At 49.7% G+C, this 21787-nt stretch overlaps 2 protein-coding genes across 13 annotated transcripts in view; both read left to right on the top strand.

Annotated features, from left to right (window-relative positions):
• The window catches only part of LOC104021556 (lactosylceramide 4-alpha-galactosyltransferase-like), a 73429-nt gene that overhangs the window by 26719 nt on the left and 24923 nt on the right, over positions 1 to 21787 (top strand). Inside the window, exons 1-2 of one of the 9 annotated variants that reach the window (XM_087764741.1) lie at positions 9585 to 9628; positions 10105 to 10196. The exons of 4 other annotated variants lie outside the window; for them this stretch is intronic. In XM_087764741.1, the coding sequence (XP_087620867.1) occupies positions 10194 to 10196 (3 nt within the window). In that variant the 5' untranslated portion in view covers positions 9585 to 9628; positions 10105 to 10193. Of the gene's footprint in view, positions 1 to 9534; positions 9629 to 10104; positions 10197 to 10663; positions 11396 to 11449; positions 11627 to 12773; positions 12904 to 21787 lie in introns of those variants that run through there. 4 more of the 9 variants (XM_087764746.1, XM_087764740.1, XR_015706346.1 and 1 more) reach the window with 4 other exon arrangements.
• LOC148054709 (lactosylceramide 4-alpha-galactosyltransferase-like) lies at positions 461 to 14154 on the top strand. 4 transcript variants are annotated; one of them, XM_087764754.1, is made up of 4 exons: positions 461 to 487; positions 8413 to 9628; positions 10105 to 10196; positions 14067 to 14107. In XM_087764754.1, exons 1-2 carry the CDS (start codon positions 476 to 478, stop codon positions 9529 to 9531), a joined length of 1131 nt encoding a protein of 376 aa, XP_087620880.1. In that variant the 5' UTR covers positions 461 to 475; the 3' UTR covers positions 9532 to 9628; positions 10105 to 10196; positions 14067 to 14107. The 4 variants fall into 4 exon arrangements, with proteins under 4 accessions (XP_087620880.1, XP_087620881.1, XP_087620882.1 ...); XM_087764755.1 differs by lacking the exon at positions 10105 to 10196 and having other exon boundaries at positions 14067 to 14154; XM_087764756.1 differs by lacking the exons at positions 461 to 487; positions 14067 to 14107 and adding an exon at positions 7462 to 7566.

Genomic DNA, 21787 nt, shown 5'->3' with positions numbered 1-21787 from the left:
GCGAGCGGCTGTGTGGGGCTTAGTTGCCGGCTGGGGTTAAACCACGACAGTCCTTTTTGGCACCCAACGTGGGGCTTGAAGGGTTTGAGATAACGACAGATTTGATGGGAACATGCTAGATTGAATTTATAGCTGTTATTGCTGTTTACCTATTAATCAGCAGGCTTCTGTACTTGCCACGAGGCTTGCTTGCCTTACTGCATATTGGAGTCCAGTGCTCGTTAGTGGCTGCTTTTCTGCTTTTGCTGCTCGCTGTACTGCTTATCATCTTGCACTGCTGTGCCTGGGAACGTTTTGATAACAGCAACGGCAATGCGCCTGGGCTGGCAGATGGCCAGGGCATCCCTGCTGTTTGTGCTGCTGTACTGGACAGGCTGGAACTCCAGTGTGAACTCGAGTCGGAGGGACTGTGACCTGTGGATGAGTCCATGCAGGAGCAGGACACCCCAAAGTGTCTGTGGCTGTGGATAAGCCCATGCCAGAGCAGGTACACCTCGAAGCATCTGTGGCCATGGTTATGTCTGTGTCGCAGCAGGTGTACCTCTGAAGGGATTGTGGCCTGAGGATAAGTCCACGCTGGAGAAGGAACACCAAAGAGGAAGCAGGAAAAAGGCAGAGCGGTCTCACCTGTGGGCTGGCAGGCTCCTGCAGCCTGCCTGGCCATGGCGGGGCCATGGGAGAGCCGTGGCTGGCCAGGGCTGTCATGGAGAGGAGGAGGGTGAGGAGGAAGGGGATGTGCTGTGGGGAGCGGGGCAGGAGATGGCAGTGGGGGACAGTCGAGCTGCTGATGGGGAGGGTCAGGATGTGCTGCCTGCCCTCCAGAGTTGCCTTTGGCTGGAGAGGCGCTGAGGAGGGCACCCGCATGGCAGCAGGGGCCCCGCCGCCATCTTCCCCCATGGAGGAGAGCATTTTGCCAGTCCCTCCTCGAGCTCCTCCTGCTGCTCAGCCTTCTCTAAACCATGGAAAATGGGGCGGGTGGGCCGGCCCTCCCTCCTCAGCTGCCGGAGCCACACAGGCCCCATGGACCACAGGCATGTGCTAGGGCAGCACCCTGTCGCTGCGGCCGGGCTAGGGGCAGCAGCTGAGGTGATGGTGCTGCCATGGCAGAACCTTCCAGAAGGCTCTGAGCGGCTGGGGGCCGCGTCCCCCCTTCTGGCCAGTGCCGGGGGAACGGAGTGGATTTGGGATGGGCTGTGTCTTGTTGCCCCTGTTTCTGGGCTGGGTAGGAATAACGCATCTCTGGGAGAGGCATCTTGTGCTCCTGTGGGCCTGCGTCCCTCCCTCCTCCTGCCTCCCCAGCCCTTGGCTCCTTGGGTGGTATAGAGCAGTGCAGCTACAGCCGTGTCGGCAAGAGCTGTCCCCGTGCGTTATGTTAATGTGGCCAAATCCTGCCCCTTCCTCTTGCAGCGTAGCCCTGCTGAAATTTAGGCCGTTTCTTGGATCAGTGATTAGAGGGTATTTCCTCAGTGTTTTTTCTGGTGGCTGGGGCTGGTCCTGGTGCTATGAGGCTAAGCAGCCCTTGACCAGAGATGTCTGATCTCTCAGGGGTCTCTGACCCCTACCTGTGTTATAGGGAAATACAGCATATCTTAAACTCCTGTGGTTCGACTGTGGAAAATGCTGATTGATTTATCACTTCATATTTGATTTTTTTTTTCCCCTTCTTGTGTTTTAATCACATTTGATCTTTTTTTCACCTTGTGCTGTTTTTCTTGGGAGAACGTTGATTCTGAGGCAAAGATAGGATCTGTGTAGCTGTGCCAGTATCAGTGCTGTGAGTGAAATGCAGCCTCTCTGCCTTGTATTAATCCTCATCTTCATAATGTCTTTGCAGGAGATGAAAAAAAGAGCTAGTGCATACCAGAATGTGTTTGGATTATTGTAGCCATGAGAGATGGTTTCCTGCAGACCTTTTCCCCAGTCCTTTCCTACCCGCTACATCATGGGCACGTCGATTTTCACCTTCCAGTACTACAGAGTATGATCTAAAGTGCAGGTAGGCCCGGACCTTTTGGGCAGCAGTCCCGTTATGGACAAGGTGCTCAGTGGAGTGATCCACTGGTGTGTTGCTTTGTGGTCACTTCATTGTGGGATCCGAAGGATCCTTCGGCAGTGCTGGAGCAAGTTGTGCTCCCTGCTTCATCCGTCCATCCTCCGATGTGATCCTTCCATCCCTCCCTTCCCACACGATTCCTGAGTTAGCTCAGCAACACCCCACTCAGTCCACTCTTCTCTGGCTGTTTCTGATGCTGGGAACTGATGTTTCCAGCTGCTCCCCATAGGCATGGGATGGTGCAGAAAGAAGCTGCGATTACCAGAGCTGAGCCAAGCCGGGAATAAAAACTAGAGAGAGCAGCTCTGCAATTGAGGACAAGGGCACCAGCTAAGCCTGCATAAACTACGTGGCCTCTTTCTGCTGCGGAAGCGAGCAGCAGAGCTGACTATGTACGGGGTCGGCACCTAACAGTTGACAGGAAAGGCTCGTCCCACGCTGGGCACAGGGAGTTCCAGGTTAGCTCTTGTGCCGTTTCAGGGCGGGGGCTGCTATGACTTCAGCTGGGCCATCACCCAAATGTGGACTCGGCATGGTTCCTAGGAAATTTTAAGGCCCAGGTGAAAGCTAATGCTCACAACTAGGGATTAGACTTGAACTGCAAATCTCTGGTTTTGGTCCATTTCCAGTAACCCCAACTAGTCCCGTAAGTCCAGAAGGATATGAAAATAGCAAGGGACAGAAAGCTCCAGGTTGAGTCTGAAACTGAGCTCTGACTTGGTTTCTTAGCCTTGTCACTGCGTGAGGCTGCTGCTAACAGCCAGGTCGCCAGCTGGTGCCAGCTTGTGTCTTTTGGTCTTGAACTCCTGCTGCACACTTGTGAGCAGAGGTTTGTCCCTGCTGCCGGCACTAACAAGCGCGTTGCTGTGCCTGCCTCACGCGCTCCTGGCCGTGACTCAGGTGCTCCATGCCACACAGCATGGCACGTTCTGCCTTGCCACGTACTCGCTCCGATAACGGTGTAATCGCTCTTGTCATAAAAGGAGACAGACCTCCGGTGGTACGTTAGCCTCGTGACTACTACTAAACTGCGTTTGCTTGTCAGTCCATCAGTCCCTATTGTATCTGTACGTATTCGAAATGGAAGTTTACCTGCTGTTTTTCAGAAGCAGCCAAACAATACAACGCACCGAGTCTAAGACTGGGTTTTCCATGAAACAGCTCTCTTGTGCGTAAGAGTAGTGTGGAGAGACCCCAAGGAGTGAAGCTGAGGAAGTGCTAATTCTTTGTGATTTCAGGTGAGGATGAACAAATAATGAGCTGTTTCCTTGCCCTGCCCCTCAGTGGTGGTCTGATAGAAACCACAAGTCTAGTACTTCTCAGTCCTGGTAGAAGTCTTTATTCCTGGGGGAAGGGAGAGCTGAGTGGCACAGCACTGGGCTCTGGGCTGCAGTCCCCTCCTCGGTGGCTGGGTATCTTTGATACTGAGCCATCGCTACGCTTGGTATTAGGGTCTGGCAGCCATCAGTGGGGTTCAGAGTCTTCTTAGTGGCAACACTTATATCTCAACTTGGTCTTTTCCTGCTGCAAGGATTGGCTCAGGGGTTAGTGCTTGCATGCACTGTTCTGGTGCACCCCTGCACTGCCTCTGAGCTTGCTCAGCAAGCAACTTAGGTTGTGGCTGTAGCTAAGAGCACTGGTAACATTAGAAGGACCGCTTTGTTACGAGTTCATATGCCACCATTCTCAAATAGCACTGTCACTGGCTGCAAGCTAATCCTGTCAGACTTACTGTCTGAGAAAATAACAGCTTCTGCTAGCGTTTTTTTACATTTGATGAAGCTATTGAGCAAGCTCACTTAACTGAAATTGAGCATGCCTGGTTTTTGGAAGCTGTTACAGCTCTATCTTAATTCGTTCAACAAATTTCCTACTCTATCAGCATTACTGATCATTTTCCACTAATCTCAGGCTACTGATTATTGTATTTAGGGAGACAGAAGCTGAATTGAAGCTGAATGACGTTGCCATGACTGGCTACGTGATTTTCTGTTTGTGGCCATTACTTACATACACCATTGGCTCTCTCTGTTGCAAATAACAGAGTCTGTATATTTTTTTCTGGATATCTTCAGTAAGGTGCCATCACATCTCTGGCCACATTCTGTACAGTGATTTGGGAATCAACAGCTATAAAAACAGCCATATCATTTCTCCCCACCATCTGTTGATTTTTTGCAGAGACTTGCTGATATCCTTTGTCTCTTTGCTGTGGCTTGCTTTTAATTCTTCTTACCCCACGGAGTGTCTATCCAGCACTGCATTAGAGCTATACGAGTGGGTATTTTCACTTTTCTTTCTTTTATTTCAGGAGAAAACTTACTTCGAAAAAAACGTGTAAGTGAAATTGGATATTGCAGGGTTCGCTCTGGACAGGTGAAGTACAAAAGACGCAGTTAAGAGACAGGTACCTGAAGCGTCCTCTGTATATAGCTGCATTATCTTATGGCTTGGTCTAATACACCCATTACAATTACAATACTTACTCTCATCTCGCCCCAAATGTTCGCACATGCTTGGTCTGCCATTCTCTCTAGGGTCAGAAGGAGGAGCTCTAAAGCTGTTGCTAAAATGCTAAATACTAATTCCCCTAACTACTAGGGGAATTAGCTGGTGGGTTCCTCCCTGTTTGGCACCACTCTGCTCTTCCATGCCGAACAGACTGATTAGTCACCCACTGAATGTTGGTATTGTCAAACCTTACCTCTTCTACTCTTGTTGTAAATATAAATCTGGGGAAAATGGAGATCTTCAGCTGTTTTCTGGTGGGTCCCAAAAATACTCCTATCAGGCTGCTTGTGATCAGTGATACTGTTCAAGACCCCTAGCAGCTACCTAGGGATGCAGCAGCACTTTGCTGGACCTTTTTCCTCTCCAGTTTTCCTCTCTTCAGTTTTTGTTACTGAATTCGTAGCAAATTTACACACACCCTCCAGTGTTTTTCTGTTCATATGTCCACATACTTACTTGAAGGGACATCACTAAACTTAATGGTACTTGACTCGTTCTCCTAAGACAACTGGAACTGGTGCAATCACTTTTCAGGCTGATGAGAGCTATGTTGCTGTGTTTCTACTTGATGCACCATAAATGTAGATTTTTGAATAGTTTAATGGCAAAAGGTAGTTGAAATTGCACTAAAATTGTGCAACAAAGACTAGCAGTAATAAGGCAAAGAAAGAAGGGAAGGTATACCGCGGTATACTTTCATTTAGCCTGTGAAGCTAGATTTGGATGTTCGTGACATATTCTGGCTGATCTCGGCTGTACCAGACTCTCCAGCCCTGCCCCAGTCTCGATGCCTCTAGCACTGGGTCCCACACTAAGAGCTGCAACTCTCCTATGCTTCCCCAGAATCTGATCCTGCTCAGGTTGTGCTAAGGTCTAGGCCTGGAGGTTTGAGCACTTCAACAGAAGTCATAATCTGAGAATTATGCAGCTTTAATGTAATGATGTAAAAGCAATTCTAATTGCTTTCAGTGTGAACTGAGAATGCAACGTTTCATTCTCTGACATATCTAAATGGATGCCCTTAAAGAATTTGTACAGTTTATTTCTTGCCATTTTTTATGACCACTTGAACTGTCACAAAGATCTGATGATGTTCTATAATAACGTTGTTCAACAGTGTACATTTTTTCCTGTTAGGAATGATTTGCCAGGTTTCAGGGACTTGTGAGTATCTGCTGTTGCAATTTGAAAAACAGAGGATTGCAGAGACTGGTGGTGCTTGGTCGGCTTCATGTACAACTCGTGTTGTACCATCACCCAGTCACCCAGTTGTCATCCAGTTTTGGTTGTTTGCATTTTTTTGTTGTCCGTGGTTTTGCTACCAAGGAGAATACCAGTGAAGCACATTTACAGTCATGTAGGGCAGGAACCCCTTTGCTCCCTGCAGGGTGCTCCAGAAGCCCTTAGGGGCACCAAGAGTAGACGTGAGCATGTGCTGATCCAGCAGCATCGGCTTGGGTGAAGTCCTTGCACAGAGGAGTTACAAGGTCTTCCATGTCTCTTCCCTTTGTACTACGTTTTATCCTTTTTGTGCTTGGAAGAAAGGAAACTTGCTATCGTTTAAATGTCAGCCTTTACCGTATGCAGTAGGGTGTCTGTGTACATTTTACAGTGTTTGTGTGGACTGGGGTTTTTGCTTTGGTTTTTTTTTTTTTTTTCTTTGCGTATTTCCAGCACTGCATTGGTTAGCCAGGCTTTTAAATTTAGCAAGCAAGGTCATGAAAATTACGTGAAATGCTATGCAGTACTTTGGAAATCATGTATTGTCAGAAAACATGCACTAGTAGGTTTCTTGCTCTGTGGAGAAATTCTTGTGGCATGTGAGTATCTAACGAGTCCTCGTCACACTCTCGGAGGGTCTCAGCATCTGCCTGTTTCTGCATTGGTATGGGGAGGAGAAGCATTACCTTCCTTTCATTGGAGTACTGAACGCATTTTGGAAGAACAGGGTCAGACACGTCCACATCAGCAGAAGGACCAGTGACCAGGTCCAGGACTAGGACCAGTGTGCCCAGTGGCATCTTATGATTGCCACTGGGGATCTAGTGAATGGATTACGCATTCATCTAACCCTAATGCAGATTACACAAGCAGAGAAGCGACTGCAGGCATCACTGCCTGTAATGGGAGCCGGACAGGTGCCTATACCGTGGACTGTTAACGTTAGGTGAGATAAAGCCTACTGTGGCTCCCAGCAAACCTGGGCAGAGCCAATGCAGGGACAGACTTGAAGAGAGAAGGACATGGGCTGACCAGCTGGAAAGCATCTCAGCAGGAAAGGACCTGATGGTCCTGTGGACAAGAAGTTGACCAGGAGCTGGCAGTGTGCCCTTGTGGCAAAGAAGGCCAACAGCCTGCTGGGCTGCATTAGGTAGAGCATCGCCTGCAAGGTCAAGGGAAGCAATCCTTCCCTGCTACTCAGCATGGGTGAGACACATCTGGAGTGCTGGCATAAGAGGGAGTATTTCCACATGGATGAGTGAATTAATTGGTTGAAAGAGCGTGTGTTCAAGGCAGTATTCAGAACTGAAGTCTTGGGGTGGGAGGAGGCAGCTCTATGAAACTCTCAGCTCAGTTCTTGTGGCAGCCACCCAAGCAGCGTGAGCACTGGGAATTCTTAGCACAGGAGTAGAAAACAGCAAAGCAGTTTCCTGCCACAGTATAAAGCTTAAAGTGTAGCGATAAGCCTTTCCTTCTTTTTTTTTTTTTCCTTTTTTTTGCTGGTTCCTTCCTGATTAGATGGGTTCTTCACAGCGCAGCTAAATGACCCATCAGCTGCATGACCCTTCTTTCAGCCAACGTATTACCTGAATGTATGGTGTCACATCCTCCTTGATTTGCATGTTATCTCCATGTGTTTAGACTCCACCTTTCACCATTTTTTTTTTCACAAAAAGGAAGTGCCAGACCATAGAGTTATAGGCGCTGTCAGAGACACTAACTTCTTCAAAATCTTGTCCAGCTGAGCAGTGCCTTTTGTGGTGTCTTGAAAGCAGGGACAGGTGAGTAGTATTTGTAGTTTCTGTGAGTGGGACTTGCAATTTCAGAGGAAGGTAGGGAGACAGATTTCCTGTGTCTGTTACATGGAAGAACGAACTCTGTCCCCTCAAGCCTGTATTTGCTTTCTCTTTTACAGTTCACCAAGCTAGAAATGACTTATAGGATTCAACAGGCTGCAGTGTGGAGGGAGGGGGAAATAGGTACGTAAAAAGCAGAGTGGGGATTTTCGCTGCACGTAGCACCCACAGCACATGCTGGCATTTCTGTGCAGGAGAAGAAAATGTTCTGGGACTCCAGAGCTGACAATTTGTGTATTGGCGGCCTCTCGTCTGTCCCCAGAGCCCCAGTGCCTAGTGGAGAGCGGTGGCTCCGTGCTGTTGCATTTGGGAACCTTGCAGTGTGTCTGACAAGTTATTTTCAGGCTACATGGGGAGTTTAGTATGTGACCCAGTTGCAGGAATCAGATGTGAATGACAAATGGCATTGTGCCAGCTGGGTTCTCTGTCCTGTTGCCTGTCTGTTTGGTTCCAGATGAAAGCTTTTGCTGTTTCCTGAAGCTTTGTGTCCTGGAGCATGGGGATTTCGATTTGGAGGGGGGACAGAGGGAGGCAGGAGAAATGCCACAATGCTCCTTGCTGCTTCCTCCTCAGCTGTGCATTGACCTGAATGCCCTGTGACTGCATTACAGACAAGCCAGGAGACTCTTTCAGAAATGACCAAAAGGCATAATTGAGGCATACTGCCCTGAGGTGAAGGAAGGAGAGTTCTCTTCTGCCGTGGCACTGCCCCAAGGCTGGTGGTCTGCTGCCTTGACTGTCAGTGTCTTTTTCTTCTTTTCTCCCCTTCAGATCACGACGGTTGTCTTGGGAGAGCAGGCTCCCAGGATGTCCAGCTGCCTGCCAAAACTGACCACTGTGGTGCTGAGCCACAGGCTGGAGGCTCTGTTTATCCTCACCATTTCATTTGTGTTCTTTGCCACTGCTGTGTTCTACTGGAGCACTGGGGAGGATGCTGAGGGCCAGCTCTACAGCTTGCCTGCACAAAGCAGGTGTGCTCAGTTTTTCCCTTACCATCCCCATCCTACTGCCGGTGGGCCCCCTCCTTCCCTAGGGGATGTGTTTTTTGTGGAGACCTCGGAGCGAACTAACCCAAGTTACCTGTTCACGTGCTCTGTGGAGTCAGCAGCCCGGACGCACCCTGGGAAAAGGATTGTGGTGCTCATGAAAGGCTTGGCAAATGGTAACGTCTCATTACCCAGCCACTGGGCATTCTCGTTGCTGAGCTGCTTCCCTAACGTGGAAATCCGGCCCCTGGACTTGGAGGAGCTTTTCTCAGGGACACCTCTGGCAAAGTGGTACTTGCAGTCTGAGCATCAGAAGGAACCTTATTTCTTACCCGTCCTGTCTGACGCCTGCAGGATTGCCACCATGTGGAAATTTGGTGGCATCTACCTGGACACCGATTTCATTGTGCTTAAGAACTTGAACAACCTCACCAATGCCCTCGGTATGCAGTCTCAGGATGTACTGAATGGGGCCTTTCTGTCCTTCACACCCAAGCATGAGTTCATGAAGCTTTGCATGCAGGAATTTGTGGAGAACTACAATGGCTGGATCTGGGCTCACCAGGGCCCTCATCTCCTAACGCATGCCTTCAAGAAGTGGTGCTCCATCAGTACTATCCAGAAGAACACGACCTGCAAAGGGGTGCATGCGCTTTCCCCAGAAGCCTTTTATCCTATTTGCTGGGAGGACTGGAAGAAGTTATTTGATACAATCAGCTCCTCGGAGCTTCACAAGCTTCTTAAGAACACGTACGCGGTGCACTTATGGAACAAACTGAGCCACGGGACAAGGCTAGACATCACATCCCAGGCTTTGCTGGCTCAGCTGTATTCTCAGTTCTGCCCTGCCACGTACGCGAAGATGAAGAAGGACTCTGAAGAGCAGTCTGGGCCTGTAATGTGACCTGTGGGCCCTTGCCTGCAGGGAAGTTCCCCAACTTGAAAGAAACTGAGTGCCTTCTTTCCCCTTCCACAGAGTGCGTTTCCAGCCCACGGAGGAGGTATTCTGTGTGCCATCTCAGTGATTTTGTACCCTTTCCGATATCTGCCTCAGATCCTGCGTGCTTCAGCTATACACCAGAGCCTGAGTTTGGACTCTCTTGTCCTTCAGCAGCCCTTGATGCTGCAGGGATGGGTGAACTTGTTCATTGGTGCCTATCGGTTCCTCCTCTATTGTTGTTCTCTCAATTGTATCAGGCCTGAAACGCCTCTCGTGTAGTTTCAACAGCTGTCGGAACCCTTGGCTTGCTCTGTGTAATGTTTCTAAGTATGTGAATAAATGCCAGCCAGTGCTACAGGCCACGGTTTAGAGGAGATTAGGACCAAACTCCCCGGGAGTTAAAGATTCTTAGGGCTGGTGAACTTTTGGGAGAGACTGCGAGGATAAAAAAATTGCTTTAAGAAGACCAGGCTGTGCAAAGATGCAGGATGCTCAAATGTGCAGCTTGTCATGCATTTCTTATAACTCTTGTTTCAGACTGGATACCAGTTGTACCATGGTGAAATACTGACATCTTTATATGGTAACTTGCCCTGGTTCTCATATGGAAAAATGATCAGTCACTAATGGTATGATACCTTGATGTATGTCTGAATGTCTTTTTCTCTGCCATTACTCTGTACTTGCTGTTTCTTCACTACATAGGAGTTCCACTGCACTTACAAACTATACCTGTGGGCAGCTCTGTTCCCAAAGGGAGTGCATGTATTGCCAACCTAGTAGGACTTACATCAGCACATGGATGTGTATGCTGGTTTGGGTGCGATAGAGTTGATTTTCTTCATAGTAGCTAGGATGGAGCTATGTTTTGGATTTCTCCTGGAAACAGCGTTGATAATACAGCGACGTTTTCGTTGTTGCTGAGCAGTGCTTACAGAGAGGCCTTTTCTGCTTCCCACCCCACCAGCGAGGAGGCTGGGGGTGCACAAGGAGTTGGGAGGGGACACAGCTGGGACAGCTGACCCCAACTGACCGAAGGGATATTCCACACCACACGACATCATGCTCAGCATATAAAGGTGGGGGAAGAAGGAGGAAGGGGAGGACATTCGGAGTGATGGCGTTTGTCTTCCCAAGTAATCGTTACGCGTGATGGAGCCCTGCTTTCCTGGGGATGGCTGAATACCTGCCTGCCCATGGGAAGCAGTGAATGAATTCCTTGTTTTGCTTTGCTTGCGTGTGTGGCTTTTGCTTTACCCATTAAACTGTCTTTATCTCAACCCATGAGTTTTCTCACTTTTACTCTTCTGATTCTCTCCCCCATCCCACTGGGGGGAGTGAGCGAGCGGCTGTGTGGGGCTTAGTTGCCGGCTGGGGTTAAACCACGACAGTCCTTTTTGGCACCCAACGTGGGGCTTGAAGGGTTTGAGATAACGACAGATTTGATGGGAACATGCTAGATTGAATTTATAGCTGTTATTGCTGTTTACCTATTAATCAGCAGGCTTCTGTACTTGCCACGAGGCTTGCTTGCCTTACTGCATATTGGAGTCCAGTGCTCGTTAGTGGCTGCTTTTCTGCTTTTGCTGCTCGCTGTACTGCTTATCATCTTGCACTGCTGTGCCTGGGAACGTTTTGATAACAGCAACGGCAATGCGCCTGGGCTGGCAGATGGCCAGGGCATCCCTGCTGTTTGTGCTGCTGTACTGGACAGGCTGGAACTCCAGTGTGAACTCGAGTCGGAGGGACTGTGACCTGTGGATGAGTCCATGCAGGAGCAGGACACCCCAAAGTGTCTGTGGCTGTGGATAAGCCCATGCCAGAGCAGGTACACCTCGAAGCATCTGTGGCCATGGTTATGTCTGTGTCGCAGCAGGTGTACCTCTGAAGGGATTGTGGCCTGAGGATAAGTCCACGCTGGAGAAGGAACACCAAAGAGGAAGCAGGAAAAAGGCAGAGCGGTCTCACCTGTGGGCTGGCAGGCTCCTGCAGCCTGCCTGGCCATGGCGGGGCCATGGGAGAGCCGTGGCTGGCCAGGGCTGTCATGGAGAGGAGGAGGGTGAGGAGGAAGGGGATGTGCTGTGGGGAGCGGGGCAGGAGATGGCAGTGGGGGACAGTCGAGCTGCTGATGGGGAGGGTCAGGATGTGCTGCCTGCCCTCCAGAGTTGCCTTTGGCTGGAGAGGCGCTGAGGAGGGCACCCGCATGGCAGCAGGGGCCCCGCCGCCATCTTCCCCCATGGAGGAGAGCATTTTGCCAGTCCCTCCTCGAGCTCCTCCTGCTGCTCAGCCTTCTCTAAACCATGGAAAATGGGGCGGGTGGGCCGGCCCTCCCTCCTCAGCTGCCGGAGCCACACAGGCCCCATGGACCACAGGCATGTGCTAGGGCAGCACCCTGTCGCTGCGGCCGGGCTAGGGGCAGCAGCTGAGGTGATGGTGCTGCCATGGCAGAACCTTCCAGAAGGCTCTGAGCGGCTGGGGGCCGCGTCCCCCCTTCTGGCCAGTGCCGGGGGAACGGAGTGGATTTGGGATGGGCTGTGTCTTGTTGCCCCTGTTTCTGGGCTGGGTAGGAATAACGCATCTCTGGGAGAGGCATCTTGTGCTCCTGTGGGCCTGCGTCCCTCCCTCCTCCTGCCTCCCCAGCCCTTGGCTCCTTGGGTGGTATAGAGCAGTGCAGCTACAGCCGTGTCGGCAAGAGCTGTCCCCGTGCGTTATGTTAATGTGGCCAAATCCTGCCCCTTCCTCTTGCAGCGTAGCCCTGCTGAAATTTAGGCCGTTTCTTGGATCAGTGATTAGAGGGTATTTCCTCAGTGTTTTTTCTGGTGGCTGGGGCTGGTCCTGGTGCTATGAGGCTAAGCAGCCCTTGACCAGAGATGTCTGATCTCTCAGGGGTCTCTGACCCCTACCTGTGTTATAGGGAAATACAGCATATCTTAAACTCCTGTGGTTCGACTGTGGAAAATGCTGATTGATTTATCACTTCATATTTGATTTTTTTTTCCCCTTCTTGTGTTTTAATCACATTTGATCTTTTTTTCACCTTGTGCTGTTTTTCTTGGGAGAACGTTGATTCTGAGGCAAAGATAGGATCTGTGTAGCTGTGCCAGTATCAGTGCTGTGAGTGAAATGCAGCCTCTCTGCCTTGTATTAATCCTCATCTTCATAATGTCTTTGCAGGAGATGAAAAAAAGAGCTAGTGCATACCAGAATGTGTTTGGATTATTGTAGCCATGAGAGATGGTTTCCTGCAGACCTTTTCCCCAGTCCTTTCCTACCCGCTACATCATGGGCACGTCGATTTTCACCTTCCAGTACTACAGAGTATGATCTAAAGTGCAGGTAGGCCCGGACCTTTTGGGCAGCAGTCCCGTTATGGACAAGGTGCTCAGTGGAGTGATCCACTGGTGTGTTGCTTTGTGGTCACTTCATTGTGGGATCCGAAGGATCCTTCGGCAGTGCTGGAGCAAGTTGTGCTCCCTGCTTCATCCGTCCATCCTCCGATGTGATCCTTCCATCCCTCCCTTCCCACACGATTCCTGAGTTAGCTCAGCAACACCCCACTCAGTCCACTCTTCTCTGGCTGTTTCTGATGCTGGGAACTGATGTTTCCAGCTGCTCCCCATAGGCATGGGATGGTGCAGAAAGAAGCTGCGATTACCAGAGCTGAGCCAAGCCGGGAATAAAAACTAGAGAGAGCAGCTCTGCAATTGAGGACAAGGGCACCAGCTAAGCCTGCATAAACTACGTGGCCTCTTTCTGCTGCGGAAGCGAGCAGCAGAGCTGACTATGTACGGGGTCGGCACCTAACAGTTGACAGGAAAGGCTCGTCCCACGCTGGGCACAGGGAGTTCCAGGTTAGCTCTTGTGCCGTTTCAGGGCGGGGGCTGCTATGACTTCAGCTGGGCCATCACCCAAATGTGGACTCGGCATGGTTCCTAGGAAATTTTAAGGCCCAGGTGAAAGCTAATGCTCACAACTAGGGATTAGACTTGAACTGCAAATCTCTGGTTTTGGTCCATTTCCAGTAACCCCAACTAGTCCCGTAAGTCCAGAAGGATATGAAAATAGCAAGGGACAGAAAGCTCCAGGTTGAGTCTGAAACTGAGCTCTGACTTGGTTTCTTAGCCTTGTCACTGCGTGAGGCTGCTGCTAACAGCCAGGTCGCCAGCTGGTGCCAGCTTGTGTCTTTTGGTCTTGAACTCCTGCTGCACACTTGTGAGCAGAGGTTTGTCCCTGCTGCCGGCACTAACAAGCGCGTTGCTGTGCCTGCCTCACGCGCTCCTGGCCGTGACTCAGGTGCTCCATGCCACACAGCATGGCACGTTCTGCCTTGCCACGTACTCGCTCCGATAACGGTGTAATCGCTCTTGTCATAAAAGGAGACAGACCTCCGGTGGTACGTTAGCCTCGTGACTACTACTAAACTGCGTTTGCTTGTCAGTCCATCAGTCCCTATTGTATCTGTACGTATTCGAAATGGAAGTTTACCTGCTGTTTTTCAGAAGCAGCCAAACAATACAACGCACCGAGTCTAAGACTGGGTTTTCCATGAAACAGCTCTCTTGTGCGTAAGAGTAGTGTGGAGAGACCCCAAGGAGTGAAGCTGAGGAAGTGCTAATTCTTTGTGATTTCAGGTGAGGATGAACAAATAATGAGCTGTTTCCTTGCCCTGCCCCTCAGTGGTGGTCTGATAGAAACCACAAGTCTAGTACTTCTCAGTCCTGGTAGAAGTCTTTATTCCTGGGGGAAGGGAGAGCTGAGTGGCACAGCACTGGGCTCTGGGCTGCAGTCCCCTCCTCGGTGGCTGGGTATCTTTGATACTGAGCCATCGCTACGCTTGGTATTAGGGTCTGGCAGCCATCAGTGGGGTTCAGAGTCTTCTTAGTGGCAACACTTATATCTCAACTTGGTCTTTTCCTGCTGCAAGGATTGGCTCAGGGGTTAGTGCTTGCATGCACTGTTCTGGTGCACCCCTGCACTGCCTCTGAGCTTGCTCAGCAAGCAACTTAGGTTGTGGCTGTAGCTAAGAGCACTGGTAACATTAGAAGGACCGCTTTGTTACGAGTTCATATGCCACCATTCTCAAATAGCACTGTCACTGGCTGCAAGCTAATCCTGTCAGACTTACTGTCTGAGAAAATAACAGCTTCTGCTAGCGTTTTTTTACATTTGATGAAGCTATTGAGCAAGCTCACTTAACTGAAATTGAGCATGCCTGGTTTTTTGGAAGCTGTTACAGCTCTATCTTAATTCGTTCAACAAATTTCCTACTCTATCAGCATTACTGATCATTTTCCACTAATCTCAGGCTACTGATTATTGTATTTAGGGAGACAGAAGCTGAATTGAAGCTGAATGACGTTGCCATGACTGGCTACGTGATTTTCTGTTTGTGGCCATTACTTACATACACCATTGGCTCTCTCTGTTGCAAATAACAGAGTCTGTATATTTTTTTCTGGATATCTTCAGTAAGGTGCCATCACATCTCTGGCCACATTCTGTACAGTGATTTGGGAATCAACAGCTATAAAAACAGCCATATCATTTCTCCCCACCATCTGTTGATTTTTTGCAGAGACTTGCTGATATCCTTTGTCTCTTTGCTGTGGCTTGCTTTTAATTCTTCTTACCCCACGGAGTGTCTATCCAGCACTGCATTAGAGCTATACGAGTGGGTATTTTCACTTTTCTTTCTTTTATTTCAGGAGAAAACTTACTTCGAAAAAAACGTGTAAGTGAAATTGGATATTGCAGGGTTCGCTCTGGACAGGTGAAGTACAAAAGACGCAGTTAAGAGACAGGTACCTGAAGCGTCCTCTGTATATAGCTGCATTATCTTATGGCTTGGTCTAATACACCCATTACAATTACAATACTTACTCTCATCTCGCCCCAAATGTTCGCACATGCTTGGTCTGCCATTCTCTCTAGGGTCAGAAGGAGGAGCTCTAAAGCTGTTGCTAAAATGCTAAATACTAATTCCCCTAACTACTAGGGGAATTAGCTGGTGGGTTCCTCCCTGTTTGGCACCACTCTGCTCTTCCATGCCGAACAGACTGATTAGTCACCCACTGAATGTTGGTATTGTCAAACCTTACCTCTTCTACTCTTGTTGTAAATATAAATCTGGGGAAAATGGAGATCTTCAGCTGTTTTCTGGTGGGTCCCAAAAATACTCCTATCAGGCTGCTTGTGATCAGTGATACTGTTCAAGACCCCTAGCAGCTACCTAGGGATGCAGCAGCACTTTGCTGGACCTTTTTCCTCTCCAGTTTTCCTCTCTTCAGTTTTTGTTACTGAATTCGTAGCAAATTTACACACACCCTCCAGTGTTTTTCTGTTCATATGTCCACATACTTACTTGAAGGGACATCACTAAACTTAATGGTACTTGACTCGTTCTCCTAAGACAACTGGAACTGGTGCAATCACTTTTCAGGCTGATGAGAGCTATGTTGCTGTGTTTCTACTTGATGCACCATAAATGTAGATTTTTGAATAGTTTAATGGCAAAAGGTAGTTGAAATTGCACTAAAATTGTGCAACAAAGACTAGCAGTAATAAGGCAAAGAAAGAAGGGAAGGTATACCGCGGTATACTTTCATTTAGCCTGTGAAGCTAGATTTGGATGTTCGTGACATATTCTGGCTGATCTCGGCTGTACCAGACTCTCCAGCCCTGCCCCAGTCTCGATGCCTCTAGCACTGGGTCCCACACTAAGAGCTGCAACTCTCCTATGCTTCCCCAGAATCTGATCCTGCTCAGGTTGTGCTAAGGTCTAGGCCTGGAGGTTTGAGCACTTCAACAGAAGTCATAATCTGAGAATTATGCAGCTTTAATGTAATGATGTAAAAGCAATTCTAATTGCTTTCAGTGTGAACTGAGAATGCAACGTTTCATTCTCTGACATATCTAAATGGATGCCCTTAAAGAATTTGTACAGTTTATTTCTTGCCATTTTTTATGACCACTTGAACTGTCACAAAGATCTGATGATGTTCTATAATAACGTTGTTCAACAGTGTACATTTTTTCCTGTTAGGAATGATTTGCCAGGTTTCAGGGACTTGTGAGTATCTGCTGTTGCAATTTGAAAAACAGAGGATTGCAGAGACTGGTGGTGCTTGGTCGGCTTCATGTACAACTCGTGTTGTACCATCACCCAGTCACCCAGTTGTCATCCAGTTTTGGTTGTTTGCATTTTTTTGTTGTCCGTGGTTTTGCTACCAAGGAGAATACCAGTGAAGCACATTTACAGTCATGTAGGGCAGGAACCCCTTTGCTCCCTGCAGGGTGCTCCAGAAGCCCTTAGGGGCACCAAGAGTAGACGTGAGCATGTGCTGATCCAGCAGCATCGGCTTGGGTGAAGTCCTTGCACAGAGGAGTTACAAGGTCTTCCATGTCTCTTCCCTTTGTACTACGTTTTATCCTTTTTGTGCTTGGAAGAAAGGAAACTTGCTATCGTTTAAATGTCAGCCTTTACCGTATGCAGTAGGGTGTCTGTGTACATTTTACAGTGTTTGTGTGGACTGGGGTTTTTGCTTTGGTTTTTTTTTTTTTTTTCTTTGCGTATTTCCAGCACTGCATTGGTTAGCCAGGCTTTTAAATTTAGCAAGCAAGGTCATGAAAATTACGTGAAATGCTATGCAGTACTTTGGAAATCATGTATTGTCAGAAAACATGCACTAGTAGGTTTCTTGCTCTGTGGAGAAATTCTTGTGGCATGTGAGTATCTAACGAGTCCTCGTCACACTCTCGGAGGGTCTCAGCATCTGCCTGTTTCTGCATTGGTATGGGGAGGAGAAGCATTACCTTCCTTTCATTGGAGTACTGAACGCATTTTGGAAGAACAGGGTCAGACACGTCCACATCAGCAGAAGGACCAGTGACCAGGTCCAGGACTAGGACCAGTGTGCCCAGTGGCATCTTATGATTGCCACTGGGGATCTAGTGAATGGATTACGCATTCATCTAACCCTAATGCAGATTACACAAGCAGAGAAGCGACTGCAGGCATCACTGCCTGTAATGGGAGCCGGACAGGTGCCTATACCGTGGACTGTTAACGTTAGGTGAGATAAAGCCTACTGTGGCTCCCAGCAAACCTGGGCAGAGCCAATGCAGGGACAGACTTGAAGAGAGAAGGACATGGGCTGACCAGCTGGAAAGCATCTCAGCAGGAAAGGACCTGATGGTCCTGTGGACAAGAAGTTGACCAGGAGCTGGCAGTGTGCCCTTGTGGCAAAGAAGGCCAACAGCCTGCTGGGCTGCATTAGGTAGAGCATCGCCTGCAAGGTCAAGGGAAGCAATCCTTCCCTGCTACTCAGCACGGGTAAGATGCATCTGGAGTGCTGGTTCTGGGCTCCCCAGTAAAAGGGAGACATAGACATACTGGGGCAAGTGCCGAGGAGGACCAGTAAGATGAGATGGGACTGGAGCACGCGCTATACGAAGAGAGGCTGAAAGAACTCTGATCATTTTCCTTGGAGAAGAGCAGGCTTGGGGGGTGTCTTTTCAAATCATAGAATCATAGAATCGTTAAGGTTGGAAAAGACCCTTAAGATCATCGAGTCCAACCGTTAACCTAACACTGCCAAGTCCACCACTGAACCATGTCCTCGAGTACCACGCCTACCCGTCTTTTAAATACCTCCAGGGATGGAGACTCAACCACTGCCCCGGGCAGCCTGTTCCAGTGCCTGACTACCCTTTCAGTGAAGAAGTTTTTCCTAATATCCAACCTAAACCTCCCCTGGCACAACTTGAGGCCGTTTCCTCCCGTCCTATCCCTTGTTACTTGGGAGAAGAGACCGACCCCCACCTTGCTACAACCTCCTTTCAGGTAGTTGTAGAGAGCAATAAGGTCTTCCCTCAGCCTCCTCTTCTCCAGGCTATAAACAACCCCAGCTCCCTCAGCCGCTCCTCATAAGACTTGTGCTCTAGACCCTTCACCAACTTCGTTGCCCTTCTCTGGACACGCTCCAGCACCTCGATGTCCTTCTTGTAGTGAGGGGCCCAAAACTGAACACAGTATTCGGGGTGCAGCCTCACCAGTGCCAAGTACGGGGGGACGATCACCTCCCTGGTCCTGCTGGCTACACTATTCCTGATACAAGCCAGGATGCCATTGGCCTTCTTGGCCACCTGGGCACACTGCTGGCTCATGTTCAGGTGGCTGTCAACCAACACCCCCAGGTCCTTTTCTGCCAGGCAGCTCTCCAGCCACTCCTCCCCCAGCCTGTAGCATTGCATGGGGTTGTTGTGACCCAAGTGCAAGACCCGGGACTTAGCCTTGTTGAATCTCATACGATTGGCCCTGGCCCAATGATCCAGCCTGTCCAGGTCCCTCTGTAGGGCCTTCCTGCCCTCCAGCAGATCGACACTTCCACCCAGCTTGGTGTCATCTGCAAACGTACTGAGGGTGCTCTCAATCCCCTCATCCAGATCATCAATGAAGATGTTGAACAGGACTGGCCCCAACACTGAGCCCTGGGGAACACCACTCGTGACCGGCCGCCAACTGGATTTGACTCCATTCACCACCACTCTCTGGGCTCGGCCATCCAACCAGTTTTTAACCCAGCGCAGAGTGCGCTTATCCAAGCTGTGAGCAGCCAGCTTCTCCAGGAGAATGCTGTGGGAGACAGTGTCAAAGGCTACCCCGCCACATCTCCTTCCTTGCCTGTCCCCTCATCCACTAAGCAGGTCACCTTGTCATAGAAGACCAGATTAGTGAAGCAGGACCTCCCTTTCATAAACCCATGCTGGCTGAGCCTGATCCCCTGGTTGTCCGGCACGTGCTGCGTAATGGCACTCAAGATGGTCTGCTCCATGACCCTGCCCAGCACTGAGGTCAGGCTGACAGGCCTGTAGTTCCCTAGATCCTCCTTCTGACCCTTCTTGTAGAGGGGTGTGATGCTAACTCCCAGTCATCTGGGACCTCCCCGGTTGACCAGGACTGCTGATAAATAATGGAGAGTGGCTTGGCCAGCTCCTCTGCCAGCTCCCTCAGTATCCTTGGGTGGATCCCATCTGGCCCCATGGACTTGTGAGCATCCAGGTGGAAGAGCAGGTCAGTGACTGCCACTTCTTCGACAACTGGGGCTTCATTCTGCATCCTATCTCCCAGGGGCCTGAAAACCCCAAGGATGACCAGTCTGACTATTAAAGACTGAGGCAAAGAAGGCATTAAGTACCTCAGCCTTCTCCTCATCCTCCGTGGCAAAGTTTCCCTCCGTGGCAAAGTTTCCCTCCGCATCCAACAAAGGAGGGAGATTCTCCCTGGCCCTCCTTTTGTCGCTGATAGATTTGTAAAAACATTTTTTGTTATCTTTAACAGCAGTGGCCAGTTTAAGTTCTAGCTGGGCCTTTGCCTTTCTGATCTTCTCCCTGCATGACCTCACAACATCCCTGTAGTCCTCCTGAGTTACCTGCCCCTTCTTCCAAAGGCGGTAGGCTCTCCTTTTTTCTTGAGTTCCAGCCAAAGCTCTCTGTTCATCCAGGCCGGTCTTCTCCCCTGCCTGCTCGACTTGTGGCACACAGGGACGGCCTGCTCCCGTGCCTTTGAGACTTCCTTCTTGAATAACATCCAGCCTTCCTGGACTCCTTTGCCCTTCAGGACTGCCTCCCAAGGGACTCTGTTAACCAGACTCCTAAACAATCCAAAGTCCGCCCTTCTAAAGTTCAGGGTAGCGGTTTTGCTGACCCGCTTCCTTACTTCTTCTCCAAGAATCGAAAACTCTATCTTGTCATGGTCGCTGTGCCCAAGACAGCCTCCGACCACCACATCACCCACCAGGCCCTCTCTGTTCGTAAACAGCAGGTCCAACGGGGCACCTCCCCTGGTTGGCTCGCTTACCAGCTGTGTCAGGACGTTATCTCCCACACACTCCAGGAACCTCCTAGGCTGCTTCCTCTCTGCTGTGTTGTATTTCCAGCAGATACCTGGTAAGTTGAAGTCTCCCATGAGAACAAGGGCTAGAGACTGGGAGACTTCAGCCAATCGCTTGTAGAAAACTTCGCCTGTTTCCTCATCCTGGTTGGGTGGTCTATAACAGACTCCCACCAGGATATCTGCCTTATTAGCCTTCCCCCTGATCTTTACCCATAAGCACTCAACCTTATCATTACCGTCGTTGAGTTCTAGACAGTCAAAACACTCTCTAACGTACAAGGCTACCCCGCCACGTCTCCTTCCTTGCCTGTCCCTTCTAAAGAGCTTGTAGCCATCCACTGCAGCACTCCAGTTGTGTGAGTCATCCCACCGTGTTTCCGTGATGGCGACCACATCATAGTTTTCCTGCCGTGCAGTGGCTTCCAGCACCTCCTGTTTATTGCCCATGCTGCGTGCATTGGTGTAAATGCACTTCAGTTGGGCTATAGATCTCTTCTCCAACACAGGCATGCCACCCCTAGGCTCATCCCTAGCAAGCCTGGTCTTATCCCCTTGCCCCTTTGCATCTAGTTTAAAGCTCTCGCAATGAGGCCTGCTAGCTCCTGAGCCAGAATCCTTTTCCCCCTTTGCGACAGGTGAACCCCCATCTGTCTCCAGCAGGCCTGGTGCCATGTAAACTGCCCCACGATTGAAAAACCCCAAATTCCACCGCTGGCACCAGCCTCTGAGCCACGTGTTAATGAGGTGGGTCTTCCTGTTCCTTTCTGTGTGTAAGGACCTGATTGGAGATGGGTGGGGTAAAGAAGACAAGCCAGACTCTTCTCTGTGGAATCCAGTGACGGGATGAGACAGAATGGGCACAAATTGAAATAGGGGAAATTAGAATGAAAGAAATGGTGGTGAAACACTGGAGCAGGTTGCCCAGAGAGGCTGTGGAGTCTCTGTCCTCGGACAAGGTCAGAAGCGAAGAGGACATGGTCCGGAGCAACCAGCTCGAGGCGACTCTGCTTGGAGCAGGGGGGTTGGTCAAATGATCTCCAGAGGTGCCTTCCAATCACTTCTGTGATTCTGTGACTAGATGGAGCCTGACCTGAGGCCTGAAGAGCTCCATCGATGAAAGGGCTGGGAACAGCTTAAGGTGCTTTCCAAAGAGCTTCCCCAGTGTTGGCATCTTAGGAGTCCGTCCGTGGTGCTGCAGTGCTTGGAAGGATTTGGGGAGGGGTCTGGGAAGCTACAGAGCATTAGGCCTGACATTTGTTGCGGGCAACTGAGTAGAAACGGCACTAAACCTTAAACTTAGTGGCTGTATGGATAAAGGTGATATTT

Source organism: Nipponia nippon, unplaced genomic scaffold (assembly GCF_047370975.1).
Source record: "Nipponia nippon isolate SJK-2023a ecotype South Korea unplaced genomic scaffold, ASM4737097v1 scaffold_3, whole genome shotgun sequence".
Taxonomy (NCBI): domain Eukaryota; kingdom Metazoa; phylum Chordata; class Aves; order Pelecaniformes; family Threskiornithidae; genus Nipponia; species Nipponia nippon.
Note: the sequence above shows the minus strand (reverse complement) of the source record. Positions and strands in the feature narration are given on the sequence as shown.